At 38.5% G+C, this 22719-nt stretch overlaps 1 protein-coding gene across 1 annotated transcript; it reads left to right on the plus strand.

The window, feature by feature from the left end:
- The first annotated feature begins 4801 nt into the window (after positions 1 to 4801).
- On the plus strand, positions 4802 to 22131 carry LOC139164980 (DGAT1/2-independent enzyme synthesizing storage lipids-like). The gene is made up of 6 exons (XM_070747767.1): positions 4802 to 5129; positions 7752 to 7916; positions 9356 to 9549; positions 15560 to 15620; positions 17297 to 17436; positions 22045 to 22131. The coding sequence occupies exons 1-6, from the start codon at positions 4802 to 4804 to the stop codon at positions 22129 to 22131; spliced, it is 975 nt and encodes a 324-aa protein (XP_070603868.1).
- The last annotated feature ends 588 nt before the right edge of the window (positions 22132 to 22719 follow it).

Here is a 22719-nt window from a genome sequence, read left to right on the forward strand (position 1 = left end):
ACTTCATAATCTTCATACCATTCCTTCTATAACCATGATTACACCAACCAATCAGATCACGGAAGCATAGTCACCCAATCTATTTGCTACATTCAAAGCAAATCTCCACCCCCACACTACATGCTAAGAAGGAATGTCAGTTGCTAATATTCATTTGCAAAAACACAGAGATTGGAACTCCAGCCTGATGATGGTAAATGTGATTTTACCGAAACGTCGCATAGACATGCAAAACATTACACAGGGCAAAACCCGAACTCAGAACAATCTACATACATATACCCGTGAAAATTTACGAAAACAAATATATATATATATATATATATATATATATATATGTCACAAGTTTAAGCTGTATATATATATATTATGTATGTATGCATGTATGTATACGTATGTATATATGTATATATGTATGTATATATATTTATATATATAAATATTATATTTATTATATTTATCTTTTTTATTATTTTATTTTATTTTGTTATGTTTTATTGTTTTGCTTTGCTTTTTTTAATTTTTATGTGACTCTGGGCAGCTAACAATTAAATACAAAATTAGAAATATAAATAATATTTATTTTATTTATTTATTTATTAGATTTGTATGCCGCCCCTCTCTAAAGACTCGGGGCGGCTAACAACAACAAAGTAAACAATGTAACAAATCTAATATTAAAAAATAATCTAAAAAAACCCCAATTTAAAAGACCAATCATACATACAAGCATACCATGTATAAATTCTATAAGCCTAGGGGAAAGGGGAAAAATTTCAATTCCCCCATGCCTGACGACAGAGGCGGGTTTTAAGGAGCTTGCGAAAGGCATGGAGGGTGGGGGCAACTCTGATATCTGGGGGGAGCTGATTGCAGAGGATCGGGGCCGCCACAGAGAAGGCTCTTCTCCTGGGTCCCGCCAAATGACATTGTTTAGTCGACGGGACCCAGAGAAGGCCAACTCTGTGGGACCTAACCGGTTGCTGGGATTCATGCGGCAGAAGGCGGTCCCGGAGAAATATAAATAGCAGCCAAGCAACTAACCTATAACATTAACAACAACCACATCATAAGGGCCTGGGTTTGATGTTATTGTTATGAAGAAAAGAGGGGATAGGAATATTAAGTACATAAGCCATTTTGAGATGAACAAAAATAAAGGTGAGATAAAAAGAACTAGAAAGAACTGAATTCCATTAACACGAGGTACAATCCTTAATTAAAATCACCTTATATAAATTCTAGCCCTGTCAAAACAGACTTAGGTAAAATAATTAATGGAGCATGGATTAAAGAAATATTGTTTTATTCTGTAGAGAGCTGACTGGAAATAAATCTGTGATAAGCCATAAGGAATGTTGACTTCCTATGACCCATCACAATCTTCTGCAATAGGCTATAGGAAAAATGGGCTCCACTGTGGGTGTAATAGCTTTAGGACAAGAATGAAACAAAGGTACCCTAAATTTCAGGTAGCTTAGCTGAGTACCTTAAGCTTGTCTCCACCTTCTAGTGTGGGAATACTATCTATGTAGGCAGGAAATAGATACAAGAATATAAATGACATCATGAAATCAAAAGAAAAAGTTGCTGTTAGCTGAATGAAGTGACTGGAGGCAAAAGACGCTTTCCCAAAAATAGTAAGCAAAAAGAAATATGGGGTGTGTGTGTGAGTGTGCACGCGCACGTGTGCATGCATGTGTGCCTTGTATGGTGAAGAGCAAATGGGCATTGCTAGTCCATATTTTTATTATTGTCATTAAAAATGACAATGCAGATGAGTTGTATTTGAGGATTGGTCTAGCAAAGGTTTTATATGCCATAGTTAGCAATACAGTGTTGCCGGAGAAAAAGCTTTGCAAAATTAGTGATGATTGTACAAATAATCCAATAAAGTATACTTTGTTGTATCTCCAAATAGTGTCCACTTTAAAAGATCCAATCCGATTCAAAGGTTATTCTTCAATGCTGTCAGGGTTAGACTGGAGCCTATCTTCTCTGGAAGACAGGAACTTCTCTGCAGAATATGTGTGCTGAGCTATTCTATGCATTGTATTTATATGGTTCCTCATTGTGTGTAGCTTTTAGTTCTTAATTGGAGAGTTGATGGCTGGATATTATATTGTTACTTGTTCTTTCAATAGGTGATAAATCAGCATTGACTGACGAGGAGCCCATTTCCTAGGCTTCAATTATTCCTCTGGTTTTTGGACTTGGCCAATTGTTATAGCAGCTGCAAAATTGAAAATATGTCCTTGTTCACTGCAATGTGATCATTATACCATGGTTTCTAGCCTACCATCTTCCTGTCTGTTGATAAACATGTTTAAAACTGATAATAGATATACATATTACCACTCCACACATTTTGAGTTTCAATAGTAACCATCCATCTCTTGCAACAGACCAATAAAGTTAGTTATTTGTCTTTGCCAGTTGTTAAATACCAACCAATTTCTTGTAAGCTGTAGCTGTTGTTAAAAATGTGGCATTTTGTTATGGACTTTTGGCCACTGGTCCCTCTCCAATAGACTAATCAGATGAGGAGGAAGTGTGGGAGTCAGAGCCAGAATCAAGGCAACCTGAGAGCTTCTAGGGGGGGAGAGGGAATGGAGCTGTCAGAGATAGAGAAAGAAGTGGAGCCTGGGCCATCCATCAGCCCCCCAGATGGAGAGTCAGCAGCTTCCAGGTCTGGAGGTGGCTGATGATGAAGAGGAGGAACAGCTGGGCCCAGTGCCTGATGTTTGGTTGCGCAGAAGGCAGAGGAAAGAAGAGCAGTCAAATCTATTGGCTGATCCTTAGGATGGAAGAGCCATCACTTCCCAGAAAAGCCCTACCCTAGCTCTGGGGATAAAAGGCAGGGGACAGAGATGAATAGATGGGGCAGAGAACTATTAATTTCCCTGCTGGATAGACTTATTAGACTCCTGTGCGTGTGTGTGTGAGAGAGATACTTTTTTCTAGGACTGCTGGTACTCCTAATAAAGGGAACATTTGTATAACTACAGAAGATTTGTCGTGTTTGAGATCCAGGTCAGAACACTTTTTTTTTTTAGTGGCAGCTCATACAGTATTTGCTATTGTAGAAGGATGTCTAAAACAGTTTGGTCAGAAAGAAGTAAAATTTTGGGCAAATTATGGATCACGAATCCCAGCAACCAGTTAGGTCCCACAGAGTGGGCCTTCTCCGAGTCCCGTCAACTAAACAATGTCGTTTGGCGGGACCCAGGGTAAGAGCTTTCTCTGTGGTGGCCCCAGCCCTCTGGAACCAACTCCCCCTAGAAATTAGAATTGCCTTTCGTAACCCACCTCTGCCATCAGGCATGGGGGAACTGAGATATTATTTCCCCCTAGGCCTCTACAATTTATGCATGGTATGTTTGTATGTATGTTTGGTTTTATAATAAGGGTTTTTTAGTTGTTTTAGTATTGGATTGTTACATGCTGTTTTTATCACTGTCCACGGAGATACAAATCCAATAAATAAATAAATGAATGAATGAATGAATGAATGAATGAATAAATAAATAAATAAACAATGTGCAATTCTACACTATCTCTAGCCAGCCCTCCTAAAGGTTCCTCTATATTTCCTTGATTGTTTTAAGGGCAGCCTTTGGAGACTTGGGAGACTACATCTCCACTTGGCATGAGGTCAGGTCATGATAAAAAGCTAATTGTTCTCCAGATGTAGAAAGTCTTGGGTGCTGATGCTCAAAGGCATTTTATTGAGTGGAAGCAAAGCAGATGAGCTCAGATCTTACTGCATATGTCTTCCTAAACAAGCTGAAAACAAAGTTTTTCTTATGGATCTATTTGTTAGAATTTTGTTTATTTGTTAATTACTTTTTGATATATTTTATTTTGCTATAAATCACTAAAAGTCTGATCAGACTGTAGTTAGAATAAATTAAAAAGAATAATGTTAGGCACGTAAGTGCAATTTCTAAACAATTTTTATTGATCATTAGTGATGGGCGAACCCAACGGTGTTCGGGTTCGGCAAGTTCGGATGAACTTTACGCAAAATTCAGCCAAACCCGAACCGAACCTGAACCCGAACCCGAACCCGAATGGGGAATCCCTCCCACGAAGAGATTCCAGGGGCGGAGCTTTGACGTCACCAGCAGATTGCTAAGGACACCAAGGTGATCACTTCCTGAATTCCATGGAATCCAGGAAGTGATCACCTTGGCATCCTTAGCAACCTTCCAGTGACGTGAAAGCTCCGAACGCTGAACACGACCCCGAACTTTTCCCGAAGTTTGAAAAAATTTCAGGTTCGTGTTCGGCATACCGAACACCGCAAAATTTGGTATGGACCCGAATTGTGCAGGTTTGGTTCGCCCATCACTATTGATCATAGCTCAATGACTTCAGATGAAGTCAAATAGATTATGTATAATAAGGAAAAGCCATTTATTATCAATTTTATAATAGGTATTTCAAAAAATTCTGAATATAGTTCAAATTGGATGCACAAAAAAGATTTTCAAAATAAATGTTATTTTCCAGCATTCTTTCCCATTTTTATTTTTTATTTCTATTTTTTAGCAGAACTAGGTTTATAAGAAAACAGCAGTGCATATGAAGCCTTATACTGTATACTCTAGGAACCATTTGAAAGTTTTTGCGTGGTTTTATGAAAGTGGATGGTTAAACAGAACCTATAAAAATTAATAAAATGGTTCAAAAATTATGGATTTAATTTGAAAAGAATAATGATTCATTTGTCTTTGTTGTAACACAAACTGATAAATAACATCATTTCCCTTTCTCTTCCCCCCCTCCTTTGTTTGACATGAATGAAAGGAAAGTTACTATGTTGAATACATCTGAGTATGAACCTATGCCATGGTTACTTCACATGTTAAAAGATTGGATTGATTTTGGTTACTTGGCGGACTTCATGAACTCTGTACTTCAGCTTCTATTGCTATTATTAGTACTAATACTGATTATGCATTATTTATCTTTAGTCTTGCTTTTATTTTGCTATGCATGCGCATTTTATTTTTATATATGGAAGAAAAAGTATAACATAAATGAAGACATTTACAGTGAGTTATGGACCAAATTACATCAAAGAGTAGCAAAAGTGGTGACTTTATACGGAAAGATATGGCATGGTAAGTAGCTACTTAAATAGTCCCAAGATAATCAAGAGGGTAGACAATTATTCCAGTCAGAGTCTTCACTTGTATGTGGCCCACAGGTTATCCAATATTTCTTGAAACAATGTGCTGTGTGAAACTTGTATTATCTATTTGGTATTTGCATCAAAATGGTGCCATATAAATATACCGGTAGTTATAAGCGGTAATATAAAATAAATTAAAAGTCAGAACAGTCAGAGAACCTAAATAAATTTTAAACAATAACTCCCATTTTGCTGGGATTTAATCTTTTTCTCCTTGTTCCAATAAGAAAGAAAAGTATTTATAACTGGTGAACAATGTATTAAGGCAATACTGTGGTTAACGCAAACACTATGTCAAATTCAAATATAAATTCTAAAGTCTATATAGAATATGTTCAGATATAGAATATGTCTATCCAAGGGTGGGCTACTGCTGGACAGGGGGGGTAGCAAAAATGGAGCTCCACCCCAGAGCACCCAATTTGCACTGAAAGATGTTGAAAGAAAACGCAAGACGTCCTGCAGAAGCCACACCCATAGTGTGGTAGTAAAAATTTTGTTAGCCCTTGACTGTGTCTATCCATGAAAGTTTAACCTAAAAACAGTAACTCTGACTTGCTGGGATTCAATGTCACCCAATTTTGTATCATCCAGATCTTACCTGATATTGAGTCAATATACATGTAATCTTCCAGTTTAACAACTGGACACTTTGCAATAATTCAAAGTTACAAAGAGGTTCTAAAAGTTACTTGCAAACCAGTTCCAGAATTCCAATAGTCTCTTTCTCTCTCTCTCTCTCTCTCTCTCTCTCTCTCTCTCTCTCTCTCTCTCTCTCTCTCTCTCTCTCTCTCTCTCTCTCTCTCTCACACACACACACACACACACACACACACACACACTTCCCATGGTCACATGATGGCATTTGGAATGTTCTTTTGTTTTTGTTTTGCTGATGTTTACTTTTAGTTTCTGGCAAAAAAAAATGCTCATTGGATAAAATGAATTTGTTTAAACTGTCACAAAAATGTCATAAAATCAGATTTGATCACATGGTAACGTCTTAATGAACACAATGACTTATGACCATAATTTCAGGCTCAATTATGATTATAAATTGAGGACTACATGTATTAATAGAGTCTTCTTCACAGTTTGAGTACAGTTGGGTTTCATAACAATGTTAACGATACATGGTTCAAAATTGACAGATGACCTCCAGAATTATTTTAATGTTAAATAATAGAGAAGAATTGAACCCTGTGGGACTTGATGATGAATGTCTGCCATGGGCTCCTTTCACCCTTACTGAGCTGAATTGCCCATGAAGGAAGGTAGAAGTGCAATCTTCTCAAAACAATGCCTTCTATCTCCAACCAGCCCAGAAGGATAACAATAGTTATCAAAGGACTAGTAGGGGTGTACTATCTCCTTCCACCCCTAGACAATGGTTATCCACAAGAGCAAAGATTAAATGTTGACCATGACTAGTTAAGAGTAAGTACTATAAGAAACTGTTTCATCTAGAGTCTATATACCTGGCCTACAATCACATTTTCAATATTTTCTTTTTAAAGGTAAGCCCAATGCTGGGAGATAGTTTTCCAAGAATGATTGGGCTGAGGATGGAGTACATTCAGTGAAGGGCTACCAATTTTTTTACTACCACACTGTGGGCGTGGCTTATGCAGGGCATTCTGCATTTTCTTTAAACATCTTTCTGTGCAAATTGGGTGCTCTGGGGTGGAGCTCCATTTTTGTTATCCCATTGCGTTTCCCCATCCCTGAGTATATCCAAATATACTTCAAGATTCCATGTACCATCCCTTCCTATGCTGAGGCACCTCAGAGAATAAGTTCCTATACACACCAATGTTTTACAAAAGAGCAAGAAGTGCTCAAATTAAATGCTCATATGCCGAACAACATATCAGAAAGAAATCTATCCACTTCATCAAAATCAAAGACAACTTCACAGTCAGGGCTTTGCTTGGGACTAATCAGGAGATTATTGAATCTGAGTTATTGGGAAAGTGCTGTACAGACAAGTCATAGCACTCAGCCCATCTTACTTATTGCCTTCTTGCAAAATTGAATAAAGCTGCAGAACAATAGAACACTTTTTATAATGAGAGAAGGTCAGTTTGGAGCTTGTGGCCATTTTGGACAGGGCTGAGAGATTTTTCTTTCTATTGAAGAAAAATTGAAACTGACAAATGACCTTCATAATTCGTTTTATGTTAAAGAGTAGAGAAGAAAAATAGAACCCTATAGGACTTTGATGAGGAATGGTTTCCAGGTGGCTCTCCCCACCCCACTCTACTTGCCTGAATTGCCTATGATTGTCAGACACTGACATCACACAGAAAAGTGATTTTTTTGAAGAAAAAATAGAGTAATTTACTATAATTTCTAGCCATTGCCTCGTGCAGCAACCATTCACAGCTCCAATAGCATTTTTTAAAATCTGCCAGATATGTTTAGAACATGATTCCCAGTATTCTTGGAAATATTTTGGTTATGCTGCCTGAAATTGCTGGTCACAAAATATCCTACATGTTTTTGTACCCTATATCTCCATGAATCCTCTACCAAAGTTCCTTTTTTCCAGATTATGAGGTCATCGGTATGGAGAATCTACCAGAAGGACCAGGATTAATTGTTTATTACCATGGAGCAGTAGTTTTTGACTATGCCTTATTAGTAGGTAAAGTCTATAAAGAGACTGGAAGAAAAATCTTCTCTGTGATTCATTGTCTCTTTTATTTAGTACCAGGTAAGGTATTTTGACTTTATATTTAAAATTATAGGTGATCTTCTTTTAGTTACCACAATTACCACCAGCAACTTGATTATCAACAAAGTGGTAGCTAAATGACTATATTTATGATCTTACTTCAGTTTTCCTTTTCTTTACACATCTGTAAGGACTGGTTGCAAAATTACTTCTTCATTGCTATTGTAACCGTGAGTAGTTTGCAGCAAGAAACAGTTACTATAGATAAGAGTATCTATAGCTGCCCCAGGTCCACGAGGAGAAGGGCAGCCTATAAATCCAATAAAAAAATAAACAAACAATTTCCAGCTTGGAAATTGTTAAATACCAACAAACAAAATTTTCAAATAAAAATCTGTTGTGCACCAAATTTGATGAGTTTCAAAACAGTTGAATAACAAGGTACCACTATAATTGGGAATGAAAATGCATACATTATAAAAACTGAATTAATTCACCAGACCATAAAGGGAGTGACAGAAATAGAGGATAAGCCACAAAGAAAATCTCCTGCTGCCCTCCAAAAATAATTTGACTTTGTTTGACCTGTATTATTATTATTATTATTATTATTATTATTATTATTATTATTATTATTATTATTATTATTATTATTATTATTATTATTATTATTTATTAGATTTGTATGCCGCCCCTTTCCGTAGCTGTAGCTAACCCTATGTCAGTAGAGCAGTCTGGTGTAGTGCTTACGTTACTAGGCAAGAAACTGTCTGATTATGAGTTCTAGTCCCATCGTTGGCACAAAATGACAAGCATGATCTTAAGCCAGTCACTTTATCTGAGCCCTAGGAAAGAGGTGATGACAAACCACTTCTGACATCTTGCCAACAAAACTACTGGGATTTGTCCAGGTCTTGTTATAAGTCAACTTGTTATAAGTCAACTTCTACGTCAATAAAAAATGTGTTACAAATATTTCTATATCCCTCTAACTTTTGTTTAGTTTGGTTTCCATTGAACAGAACATGTAAGGCATAACCTTCTTGTTTCTTGCTCCTAAATCCCCGAGTAAAATTGGGAAAAGGAAGCATTAACAATTAATTCCATTGAAAACAACTCCAACATTCATATTAAATTGTTCCAGTCATTCTGTATTTCATCCTTTATCTAATTCTATTTCAGAGTGGTAAGATACAATTGAGGGTTGTCCTGTTATAGATTGAAGATAGGTAGAATTCTTCATTGGCCAACTGTGATTGGACACACAAGGATTTTGTTTTGTGCTTTTATGTACACATATGATCTCAGTGTACATAAAAGAAAATATACATTTGTCAAGAATCATGAGGTACAACACTTAATGATTGTCACTATGAAAATGTAATAAGACAATATCGCTGGAATGATGGCATTTGAATAATATATTTGGTATAAGTTATATTCACATACAATGGTTTATTTCTTCCAAATTTTTACAGGTATAAAACTATGCCTTGATGTAATAGGTGGCATCGAAGGCAAAAAAACACTCTGTGATGATGTTTTGAAGAGAGGCTACTTATTAGGAATAGCACCTGGTGGATTGAGAGAGCAAAATTTTAGTGATGAAAACTACAATCTGGAGTGGAGTACCCGTACGGGATTTGCTCAAGTGGCTTTAAAAAACAAAGTGGTAAGTGGCTATGTACGAAAAGCTGATTTATAAATGCAATGTACTAATATGTGGAGAATTCTCCAAGAGTTCATCAAGGGGCTGCTTCTAATAACAACTTGGAAGCGAAAGATGGTCTAGAATGTGGCTCAACAAGCACCTTGTCATATTTTTCTCAGTTCTAGGAGTTGCACATTGGCTTCTGATTGCAAACTATGCTGATGCTTGTCCCCTGTAAAGCCATAGACCACGGGTTTCAAAGTCGCTGTGTCACATTGCCACCACGTGATATTTTGCTTTTTTTCCCCAGTTGACTTTTCCCCAGCAAAGCTGGGATGAGTGTGGTCTGTGTATGTTACTTCCGGGCTGTGAGCCACAAGTTTGACACCCTTGCTCTGGATGGTTTAGATCCCTGTTTTTTACTGCCTTTCTGCAATACTTCACCAGAAGAGTCCTTCACTCCTCCACTCGAAACAGAATACCCTATGAGACTAGACTTTCAATCCTGGGCCTAGAAAGTTTAGAACTAAGACGCCTTAAACAAGATCTAAGTATTGTCTACAAGATCATATGCTGCAATGTCCTGCCTGTCGGTGACTACTTCAGCTTCAACCACAACAACACAAGAGCACACAACAGATTGAAACTTAATATTAACCGCTCCAAACTTGACTGTAAAAAATATGACTTCAGTAACTGAGTTGTCGAAGCGTGGAACTCATTACCGGACTCTATAGTGTCATCCCCAAACCCCCAACACTTTATCCTTAGATTATCTACAGTTGACCTATCCAGATTCCTAAGAGGTCAGTAAGGGGCGAGTACAAGTTCACTAGAGTGCCTTCCATCCCCTGTCCTATTGCTCTCCTATATCTCCTATACCTTTCTTCTATTCCTATATTTCTTCTTCTATTCTTTAATTGATATGTTCTATTACTTATCTTCTTTTCCATTATTTCTTAGATATATTTTACTATGAGTATCTCCTCTATAACCTTCATGTATTTTATTATGTGTATATAGATATATACTCACTAAAACCCTCATTGTGTATTGAACAAAATAAAAATAAAGAAATAAAAATTATCTCTACTTATCCTATCAGAGCAAATAAATGATCACCCATTGCCACCCAGTGGTGGGCTCTTATGGGTACGGTCAGGTATACAGTACTAGTAGCAATTTTTTTCCCCCTTTCTGGGTTATGGGTATGTTTTTCCTATCACATTAAATGAGGTTGAATGTGTATAATTTTAGAAGAGTTGTGCGTGCGTGTACAAGGAGTGCGCTATTGCCCAGACCGGGGGACATGACACAGTGGGGCAGTGAAAATGCCGCTCCACCCCAGAACACCCAATTTGAACTGAAAGATGTTGAAACAAAATGCATAAGCCACGCCCACAGTGTGGTAGTAAAAATTTTGGTCACCCATCACTGGTGCCACCGTGTGGGATTCCAGAGCTCCCTGTGTTGCTATTTGGAATACCATCCTCTTGAAGGTTTATTTGGCCCAATCTTAACAACTTTTAGAAAAGGTGTAACAAACTCGCTTTTCAAAGATAATCCAGTTTAATTTGTTTGTTTGTTTGTTTGTTTGTTTATTTGTTCATTTGTTCATTTGTTCATTTGTTCATTTGTTCATTTGTTCATTTGTTCATTTGTTCATTTGTTCATTTGTTCATTTGTTAAATTTGTATGCCGCCCCTCTTCATAAAGCCCAGCACTTGAAAAATGTTTGATTGGTGTTTTTTCTCTCTGTATTTGTTTATGGAGCTTTGATTGCTTTACACTGTTTCAATGCTACAAATAGGTCTTGTTTAAAAACTTATCATTTTTTCACTGTTCAAAGATGTGACAGCCATGGAATGGGTGCTTTCTAGCCCATAAAGCATATCTGGTAATGTAAATGGTCACACTTGTCTGAGTTCATGTGATGACCTGGGTGGGTAAATCACCTTTAGAACTCAGCACAACATTCCATAGTCACATCACTCCCATTTGCCAAGGTTTTGGTTTTTTTTGCTGTTTTCTGACATTTTTTGCTAGTTTTGAGCAAAAACCAGTAATCCCGTAATGACTGCAGCATTTGCTTAACAACCATAGCATTTGTTTAATGACTGCCATAAAAATCACAAAGGTGTTTTTTTAAGAGGCAACTGGACATTTTTGGCTTTTCCCTGAAGACATTTTGCTTCTCATCCAACAAGCTTCTTCAGTCCTTTGGGACAATGATGAACTGGATGATTGACAATCTCCATAGACTGCATGGAAAAAGCCAAACAATTATTTCTGGTGACATGGGTGCCTGATTTGTAACCATAATAACTCATAACTGTAATTTTAAGTTCTGTTATGGTTGTAAGTCATGGACTACCTATATGCACTTTTGATTTAGCAGCTTATATATCTAAAAATACAGTGGTACCTCAAGATACGAACCCCTCGTCTTACGAACAACTCGTGATACGAACCCGGGGTTCAGAAAAATTTTCCCTCTTCTTACGAACTTTTTTCGAGTTACGAACCGGCGTTTGGAGACTGCTGGGAAGCCGTGCGGCTGTTTTAAAAGGTGACAGCCGGACGGCGGGGCTTCCCAGAAGCCTCCCGAACGCCGGTTCGTAACTCGATAAAGTTCATAAGAAGAGGCAAAATTTTTCTGAACCCCGGGTTCGGTTCGGGAGGTTGCTGGGAAGCCCCCCAGCCCGGCTGTCACCTTTTAAAACAGCCGCGCCGCTTCCCAGCTGTCTCCCGAAGCCGAACGCGGAAGTTCGGCTTTGGCGTTCGGCTTCAGGAGGCAGCTGGGAAGCGGCGCGGCTGTTTTAAAAGGTCTCAGCCGGCCTGGGGGGCTTCCTAGCACCCCCCCGAACCCCAAACCCGGGTTCGGGGGGGTGCTGGGAAGCCCCCCAGGCCGGCTGTCACCTTTTAAAACAGCCGCACGGCTTCCCAGCAGTCGCCGAAAGCCATTTTTTTGCGGGGGTTTTTTTGGTTGCACGGATTAATTGACTTTACATTGTTTCCTATGGGAAACAATGTTTCGTCTTACGAACCTCCTCCTTGCACCAATTAAGTTCGTATCATGAGGTATTACTGTATATCATATTTTTCAGAGTATAAAACGCTCCAGACTATAATTCCTTATACATGGAGCTACCTTTGAAGAGCATCCGGAAATTGAAAATTGTGCAAAATGTAGCCACACGAACAGTCATGGGCTTGCCTAGACACATACATATCTCTCCAACACTCCGCAGACTGCATTGGCTGCCAATTGGTTTCTGGACTCTATTCAAAGTGTTGGTTATGACCTATAAAGCCCTACATGGCATTAAATATATTGGGGATTTTTCTACAAAATATTTTAGTTTTTAAGATACAATCAGAGGTGATAGTTATTTTATGTATTTCAAGCAATGTGTGTCCAAATTCCCTCTTTCAATGAAATTGTTATTGATTAACATGAAATTGTGTGTGGGGGGGGGGGACCATTAAAACTAAGAATTTGAATAATACCACACAAAAATTTCAATTTTACATTGTTCTGTCGGGCTCTCTGGTAAACTCCTCCCAAAAATTCACAGGTACAAATTTCAGACACACACACATTTGAAAATTCAAAACAATGTTCTTTATAATGAAAATTCACTTAACCTAAGCCCTCTTTTGGTATAGCAAAGAGCCCTCATCTCCAAACAAACTGGTAATTTGTACAAGTCCCTTATCAGTTCTGTGATACTTAGCTTGCAGCTGTGAGGCAATTCACAGCCCTTCTTCTTTCAGGAAGTGAAACATACTTTGCTCTGGTTTAGTTTCAAAATCAGCACACAAAAGGTCAAAGTCAGTAAAGCAGTCACAAAACACAACGATCAGATAATCCTCCACAATGGCCAAACCCACAGGCTGCTCTTTATAGCAGCCTCACTACTTACCACAGCCCCACCCAACCACAGGTGGCCTCATTTTCTTTGATAATAATCTCTCAGTTGTTGTTGCCTATGCATCGCTCTCCGCATGCGTGGCTGTATCATTAACTCTTGTTCTGAATCCAAGAGGAGCTAGATAATTGATCTCCTTCTGAGCTGTCTGCCACACTCTCCTCCTCCCTGTCACTCATGTCTTCTTGGTCAGAGGAGCCTTCATCTTCAGATTCCACCGGGGGCAAAACAGGCCTGCAGCATGTGGATGTCTCCCCTACATCCACAATCCTTGGGGCAGGAGCTGGGCCAGAGCTAACCACAACACATGGTATCAGGCCAGAATACCTGCGAGACTACCTTCTGCCGCATGAATCCCAGCGACCAATTAGGTCCCACAGAGTCAGCCTTCTCCAGGTCCCGTCAACCAGACAATGTCATTTGGTGGGACCTAAGGGGAGAGCCTTCTCTGTGGGGGGCCCAGCCCTCTGGAATCAGCTCCGCCCCCCGAAGATTCATACTGCCTCCACCCTCCTCACCTTCTGTAAGAGTCTTAAAACTCATCTATGCCACCAGGCTTGGGGCCACTAGATTCTTGCCCCCTGGCCAATGAATGTGTTGAGAGAATGCTGAGTGAATGGAATGACTTTTTTAAAAGTCTTTTTGCGGTTTTTACACTTTTATTTAATTAATTGGATTCAAGATATTGTATATCTACGGAGTCTACGGAGAGGGGCGGCATACAAATCCAATAAATTATTATTATTATTATTATTATTATTATTATTATTATTATTATATTGTTTATTATATGTTGTGAGCTGCTCCGAGTCCTCTGAGAGGGGCAACATAGAAGTCCAATAAATAAATAAGTGGTAAGTAAGTAAGTAAGTAAGTAAGTAAGTAAGTAAGTAAGTAAGTAAGTAAGTAAGTAAATAAACAAACAAACAAACAAACAAATAAACAAACAAATAAATAAATAAATAAGATGTACCTAACTTTTTGGGGGAAGAAAACAAGAAACAAAATTCTGCCTCTGCCTACTAGTGCCCATTGGTATTCATCTGGCTAGAGTCCTTGATGCAAACACAAACAGCCTGGTCAGCTTCAACACATTATTGCAGCCTGTTCTAATATGGCGGTTGGATCAGCCTTGTGAAATATTGCCAAACAGTTGTTCCAGGCTCTAGGTATTGCCAGAGCACCTTGCTTTCACCATGCATGACTATATTTGTCTTAAAAAGAACCATTTATTGTGGTTTGTATGTTCTGATGAGCTACACAAATACAAATTGTATTTACCGTACTTTTTGGAGTATAAGATGCACTTCCCCCCCAAAAGTGGGTAAATATTGCAATATATCTTATACACCAAATGTTGGTGAAGTACCCCCACCCCGCTCCCCCTCAGCCATTTTCAGCCTCTGCGTACCTCATTTTAGACCTGTGAGGACTGCCACAACATATCGCTGCTGTGCACATCACATTTTCAGCCTCTGTGTATCACGTTTTGGGCCTCCACACATCGCAATTTTCACTGGTTCCAGGCAGCAGTGATCCCTATTGCCATTGATCTTTGCTGCATAGAACTGGCCAAAAATATAACACATGGAAGCAACAATTGGTGGCGATGTGCTGTGGCGATCTCCGCAGCCTGGAACAGGTCTGAAATGGGGCATGTGGAGACCAAAAATGTGCTGTGTTGAGGGTGAAAATGGCTGAAGGGTGTTGGGGATTCACCAACATTCAGTGTATGAAATGCACCACAATATTCACCCACTTTTAGGGATGGAAGTGCGTCTTATATTCCAAAAAGTATGGGAAATACAATTTCTGTTGTGGAGCTAATCAGAACATACAAACACAATGGAGTAGGCTTTTTTTAAGACAAACCTTTTATAATATAGCATTCATTGACAGAAACCTTGTCAACAAGTTGTACATGTTTCAATATGTAATAATATCTATTCCGTTAATATATATCATTGGCATTTATTCTAGAAAAGCAAATCCAATTTGCCTTAACACTGATTTTTCTTGAAAAGTCAAAATCTAAACCAAAATGTCTTTCTCGCATCAGTTTTTATTCTTGTTTCTTTCTCCCATATTTTTCTTTTTAGCCAATCATCCCTATGTTTACGGAAAATATCCGTGAAGCATACAGGACATTTGGAAATTCGTGTGAGTTTCATTTACATATTCCTTCCTATATAATATTAATTAACTAACCCTCAATCATTATATTTGCTTTTCTCACTTTCTTTGTATATACAGTGTTCCCTCGATTTTCACGGGTTCAAACTTTGCGGAAAATCTATACCACGGTTTTTCAAAAATATTAATTAAAAAATACTTCTTGGGTTTTTTGCCTATATCACGGTTTTTCCCGCCCGATGACGTCATATGTCATTGGCAAACTTTTGTTTGCCTTTAATAAATATTTTTTTAATAAACTTTAATAAATAAACAGGGTGAGTAATAATCTAAATGGTTGCTAAGGGAATGGGAAATTGCAATTTAGGGGTTTAAAGTGTTAAGGGAAGGCTTGTGATACTGTTCATAGCCAAAAATAGTGTGTTTACTTCTGCATCTCTACTTCGCGGAAATTTGACTTACGCGGGCGGTCTCAGAACACATCCCCCGCGAAAATTGAGGGAACACTGTATGTCTCTTCCTCTCTCTCCCTCTCAATCTCTCTGTCTCTCTCTTGCCTGTGAAAGTTGAAAGATGAAGTAGCTCAAAACTTTAATCAGGTAAAGGTGCTGACATCAGTTGTCCATACAGACGAAATCACTTTGTGGTCTAAACATAAATTAATTTTCTTCCATATTAGCAACAAAACTGCATTTTTCCATTTTCATTTTTCACATTTTCAGATAGCTAGTAGATTGATTAGAAGAGAAATATTCATTCCCTTCCATCCATCCCCCAAGTCCCCAATTCACATTTCTGCCTCAGATCTGCTTGAAGACAGTTCTAAACCAGGAAAGGATAGGTGGGCCTACTTCTCAGAGAATAACATGTGACAGGAAGTGGGCAGAGCCCTCTTTCTATTTTATGTCCAATGGATCTAAGCAGAAGTAATTCAAAGAGCTTGAGGATGACATATTGGAGTACCTTCCTGTGAAATCACGGAGGACAAAGTAGCACCAGAGGACTACAAAACAGTAAATGCTTTTTCTATTTTTAACAAGTAGATGGACATCTTACATATTAATTACCTAGATACTGGCAATACCTTGCAAAAAGATTGGTCAGTTTCTAGCTTCTGGATTTTGAAGAAACAGGATAGAAAGAGCATTGATACTTTTGGACTTTTGGTGTTGAAGAACGCTCCTGAAAATATTGTGAACAGCAAAAAGGGGAAAAAACCCAGATGAATCAAACAATTGAATCATCCAGCAAATGAATAATCAAATCAATCCAGAGTTCTTACACAAGGCACAAATGGCAAGGCTCAATTCTTCTTAGGAAATTTCATACAGAGGCTGATTTCTCTGAAAAAGTCATTAATGATGGGGAAGGTAAAAAAAGGAGATGATTACAGAAAATCCAAGCAGCCACAATTTTCCACAGTATTTGCCTCCTTGGCATCACAGCCATTCATCCATCATTTGAGTGGCTCTTGGCCACAACAGCAAAGAAAATGTGTTTTTTTGCTGCATTTAATTTAAATATTATTTTGTTGTGATTTCCACCCCTTTCAGTATCATAGATAAATATTCCAGTCTGAAGGTCACATTCTACAACTTAGTTCATTTCTCCAGTGTAACATAACATTCCTTTAAAAAATTGAGAGCTCTACATCCTTATGAATTAATTATTTTATCTTCCGTTTTGTTTTATTTCCTCTACAGGGCTATCAAAATGGCTGCATAAACACTTTCGATTTCTTGTTCTCCCAATATATGGTGGGTTTCCTGTCAAACTCCGCACTTACATTGGGGAAGCCATCCCGTATGACCCAAATCTAACTGCTAAGGAGCTAGCTGAAAAAGTAAGCAAACTTTTCGCCAAAAGTAGACCCTTAAATATATTTTTCTGCATAATATTTTTTCTGCATAATATTTCAGTTTGAGATACAGTCAGAGGTGATAGTTATTTTATGTATTTCAAGCAATGTGTGGCCAAATTCCCTCTTTCAATGAAGTTTTTATTGATTATTATGAAATTAGAAAAAAAAACTAATTGAAATTAAGAATTTGAATAATACCACACAAATATTACCATTACCATTATTAATTTTCATCAATAATTTTCATCAATATCTCCAGCTTATCTACATCTCTCCATATCTCTCTTTCCTCATGACCATCCCTCCAAACATCATATTAGAAGAATCCACAGAATTTGGCCATCACTCTGCCAGTTCCTACTCTTTATTGCAAATATGTGACATCAAATCCCTAAATGATAATCCTTCTTTTGCTATTTGCTCCACCATCTGGCATATCTCTTCTAAATATATTTACACTTATTCAGCATAAAATCCACTAAATTCAAGTATAAAGCCCTATAAAGCCCTACATGGCATAGGACCAGACTACCTCCGAAACTGCCTTCTGCCGCATGAATCCCAGCGACCAGTGAGGTCCCACAGAGTTGGTCTTCTTAGGGTCCCGTCGACCAAACAATGTCAGCTGGCAGGACCTAGGGGAAGAACCTTCTCTGTGGGGGCCCCGGCCCTCTGGAATCAGCTCCCTCTGGAGATTCGCACTGCCCCCACCCTCCTCGCCTTCCGGAAAAGTTTAAAAACTCATCTTTGCCGCCAGGCCTGGGGTTCCTCAGATCTTCCCCCCTGATCAATGAATGCTTTAGTTTGATTGTTGAATGAATAATATTGATGGTTTTTTGATTAGAATTTTAAAGACTGGGTTTTTTAATGTATTAATTGGATTGCTATTATTATTTCTTGTTTTTCTGTACATGCTGTGAGCCGCCCCAAGTCCTCAAAGAGGGGCGGCATACAAATCCAATTAAATAACTAAAATAAATAAATAAATTTGGATAGCTGCATTTGTTGAAAAATAAACAAAGTTTGAGTTGATTAGAGAAGATAAGTATCTCCTCTCCCTCCTCCGAAAAAAGAAGCAGCAGTAAAATGATGACATGAACTGAAAGATGTGGAAAGGAAATTCAGGCATCCTGCATAAGCAGTGGTGGGCCCCAGCCTCAACAGTCGGAAGCGTCGTTTTGGTGGCGGCCATGTAGCGTGTAGGCTAGCACCGGTGGCGATTAGGTGATTCCTTCCTTTAGAAACACTCTGAGGATTTCTTCATGACTTGGGAAGCACCTGTTGAACAGGATATTGCAAGATTTCATTTCAGGCAAAAATGCTTATCTGATGTGCATTTTACAAACAATTGTATAGGACTCTGGGTAACTGAAACACATTTGTATTAATATGTTTAAGGCAGATTACCTCAGGGACCGCCTTCTGCTGCACGAATCCCAGCGACCAGTTAGGTTCCACAGAGTGGATCTTCTCCGGGTCTCGTCAACTAAGCAATGTCGCCTGGCGGGACCCAGGGGAAGAGCCTTCTCTGTGGTGGCCCCGGCCCTCTGGAACCAACTCCCCCCAGAGATTAGAACTGCCCCCACCCTCCTTGCCTTTTGTAAACAACTTAAAACCCACCTCTGCTGCCAGACATGGGGGAATTGAGATCCTCTTTCCCCCTAGGCCTTTACAATTCTATGCATGGTATGTATGTATGTATGTATGTTTGGTTTTTATATTAATGGATTTTTAATCATTTCTAATACCAAATTACTATTGTACACTGTTTTATTGTCGCTGTTAGCCGCCCCAAGTCTCCGGAGAGGGGCGGCATACAAATCCAATAAATAAATAAATAAATATAATAAGAGAATTGGAAGGGACCCTGTAGGTCACCTAGTCCAACCCCCTGCTAAAGCATTTATGACAGAGAGCTGTCTAATCTCTACTTTAAAGCTCCAGTGATGAAGCACCCACAACTTCTGTTACATTGGTTGATTGTTCTCACTGTCATAACATTTTTTCCTTATTTCTAGGTTGAATCTCTCCTTCATCATTTTCTATCCATTATTCCTTGTCTGGCCTTCAGGTGCTTTTGAAAATAGGTTGAACCCCTCCTCTCTGTGACAACCCCTCAAATACTGCTATTATGTCACCCCAGTCCTTCTCTTCACTAGACTAGTTATGCACAGTTCCTGCAGCTGTTCATGTGTTCTTCAGTCCTGTTTTCCAGTCCCATAATCATCTTTGTTGCTCTTCTTTACACTCTTTGTAGAGTCTCAACATTTTTTCATAGAATGGTAACCAAAACTGGATGAAGTATTCTATGTGTTGTCTTACTTAAGCAGGTGTGTCAAATTCACATCATCGTGGTGGCATCATGTGACTTATTAAGACTTTACCCTGTTTGCTCAACCAGGCGTGGATATGGCACAGTATAGGATGCATCTAGCTAGTGATCCAAGAATTTGATATCCCTGTTCTAAGACTTTATATAGCAGTATATCATGCTAATACCTCATGTCAAGTATTACCTCCCATGAACTGAATCAGTCTGTTAATGAGCTTAGGCATTCAACATAATCATGGCAGAAATTTAACAGAGACACTTCAAGAGACTTTAATAATATGTTACAGCAAACGTTTATGTGGATCACAATCTTCAACACGTAGGACATTCTGGAGAGGGGGATATTATTTATCTCCATAGCTACTGTAGTGGCAAGGGAAGAGGCAGAGGAGAAGAAAAAGGAGGGAAAGAGGATAGTAAAAGGAAGGGTATAAGAGCAAACTGAGACAGAAGGCATCAGGCTAGAAACACGGAGACTGTGTTGTACTCTTAGGCTAGCTGGGTGACTTTGGGTATTCATTTTCTCTCAGCCCTAGGAAGGACATAATGGCAAATTACCTCTGAAAAGCCTTGTCAAGAAAATTGTGGGGAGTGTTTCAAGTTTCTGAGAATCAGACGTAATTCGACAGAATAAAAAATGATTACAAAAAACCCAACCTAGGTCAGTGATGGTGAACCTATGGGATGTGTGGCAGAGGTAGCATGCAGCGCCCTCTCTGAGACGTTGCTCCACTTCAACTCTGCCGCACATGCACCAGGCATGTGCTGGGGGAACGCACATGTATGGATGTGGGGCACATGCATGAGAGCTGTGTACACATTGCATTTTGATAGTTTGGGCACATGTATGCCCACTTGCACACTTTCGGGACTCAGCCCAGAAAAGGTTAGCCATCATTGACCTAGATCCACTGTGTCACAAAAATGAAGTGTTTTTTGCAGCTTTCGAGACACATACTTTTACTCTGTACTATCAGTTAACATATATTGTGGAGCAAGAAGCTCTGTTCTATCGGATCTCAGAGTCTTGGTGGATAACCAACTAAATATGCAATGCGCAGCGGTGGCTAAAAAAGGCAACAGAATCTTAAGTTGCATCAACAGAGGGATGCACTCCAAAACTAGGGAAGTCTACAATGCCCTAGTCAGACCACACTTGAAGTACTGTACTCAATTCTGGTTAACTCAATACAAAAGGGACATAGAAACTCTGGAAAGGGTACAGAAGAGAGCAAGCAAAATGATAAACCAAGACATACAAAGAGTGGTTGCTGGAACTGGGCATGGATAGTCTAGCTAAAAGGAGGGCCAGAGGAACATGATAGCAGTATACAGGTAGTTCAGGGGTTGCCACAGAGAGGAGGGAGTCACACTATTTTCCAGGGCACCCTTGGGCCAGACCAGAAGCAACGGATGGAAGCTGACCAAGGAGAGATTCAACCTGGAAATCGGGAAGAACTTTCTGATTGTGAGGACTATTAACCAATGGAACAGCCTGTCAGTGGAGGTTGTGAACGCCCCAACACTCGACATATTCAAGAAGAGATTGGACTGCCATCTGACTGGGGTGGTGTAGGATTCTGGCTTCAGCAGGGAGTTTGACTAGATGACCTGCGAGGTCCTTTTCAACAGCAGCAGCAACAAGAGCAACAGCAACAACAACAACAACAAAAGCAACAGCAACAGCAACAGCAATAACAATAACAACAACAACAACAATCTTCTATCTATAAAAAATAATATCAGTTTAAACCAGAAAGTCTCATTTAGTCCATCATTCTGAATTTAGATCCACGGTTCTGGTTAGACATGAGTATACTTAGAAATATATGTCGAATGCTGTAGGAGAGGAAAATCTCTTGTGATTGTGATGAACTACAGCCTAAAGCATCTCTCATGGCTGCAAAAGAAGACAAATACAAGTTCACGTTATAGAAGCTACTACTTTTATTCAGTTCTTATTTCCCAGATTCTGTCTTTTAAGAATGTGCCAAACAATTTGTAATAGATTTGAGAATAATGAAAATAATGAGGATGATCAGTATAAACTGGCATCTTAAATTCTATTAACTATGTTTAATCCTTGATAAAGGACTGAAGAAATAACAGACAAAATTTTAAAGGAGGCCATACTAATTCTTATGGTGGAATAAGGCAAAGACCAATGAAGTTAAGTTACAGGAAGGTCTTGTGAAAACCTTTCTGAAATGTATTTTTAAAAATGATATTGATTTTATGCTGTCTTCTATATTTAACAGACAAAGATTGCAATTGAAAATCTCCGAGACAAACACCAGAAACTACCTGGAAATATATTAAGAGCTTTATTGGAGCGATTTAATTAAAAAAAAAAAAGAAAGATGCACAATCTTTTTATATTTTATTATAATAATAAAATATTATTTAATTAACTTTCCTCTAACTTTCATATCCATATGTATATCCTAAGTGCAATGTTTAAAATAGTTTAAATTTATAATTTGCTTTCTTAGATTATGCAATGAACCATGTTATACAATATTCTAATAAACTGGGTTTTTTTCTTCAGAATAATAAATGGTTACTATCTTCATGCAGTAAATAGACCAGTGACACATCTGTATGTTTCTCTCTCTAAGCTATATGTACACATTCATGGAATATGACCAAAAGACCATGGGCATTCCTAGATGTACAACAGTAACTTTCTTTTGTCAATTCTGCATCTTTGGTTCATTACAATTTTTGGCTCAGTTTTGTTACCATTTATGTCTAGATCCTTCAGAGTTAAAAACATACCATATTGTTTTGAGTATAAGACACACCAGAGTATAAGATGCCCCTTAGTTTTGGGGGAGGAAAATGGGGGGGGGGGAATACCAGGTATTCATCTGGGTAGCATCCTTAGTCTGTTCAGCTTCTGCACATTATTTTATCTCCTGGTTAGGACTTTT

This window comes from Erythrolamprus reginae, chromosome 3, assembly GCF_031021105.1.
Source record: "Erythrolamprus reginae isolate rEryReg1 chromosome 3, rEryReg1.hap1, whole genome shotgun sequence".
Classification (NCBI taxonomy): Eukaryota; Metazoa; Chordata; class Lepidosauria; order Squamata; family Dipsadidae; genus Erythrolamprus; species Erythrolamprus reginae.

Coding starts and splice junctions, on each gene's coding strand:
- LOC139164980 (XM_070747767.1), top strand. CDS start 4,802: ATGAATGAAAGGAAAGTTACTATGTTGAATACATCTGAGTATGAACCT. Junction 5,130..7,751: donor ATACGGAAAGATATGGCATG/GTAAGTAGCTAC, acceptor CCTTTTTTCCAG/ATTATGAGGTCATCGGTATG. Junction 7,917..9,355: donor TCTCTTTTATTTAGTACCAG/GTAAGGTATTTT, acceptor AAATTTTTACAG/GTATAAAACTATGCCTTGAT.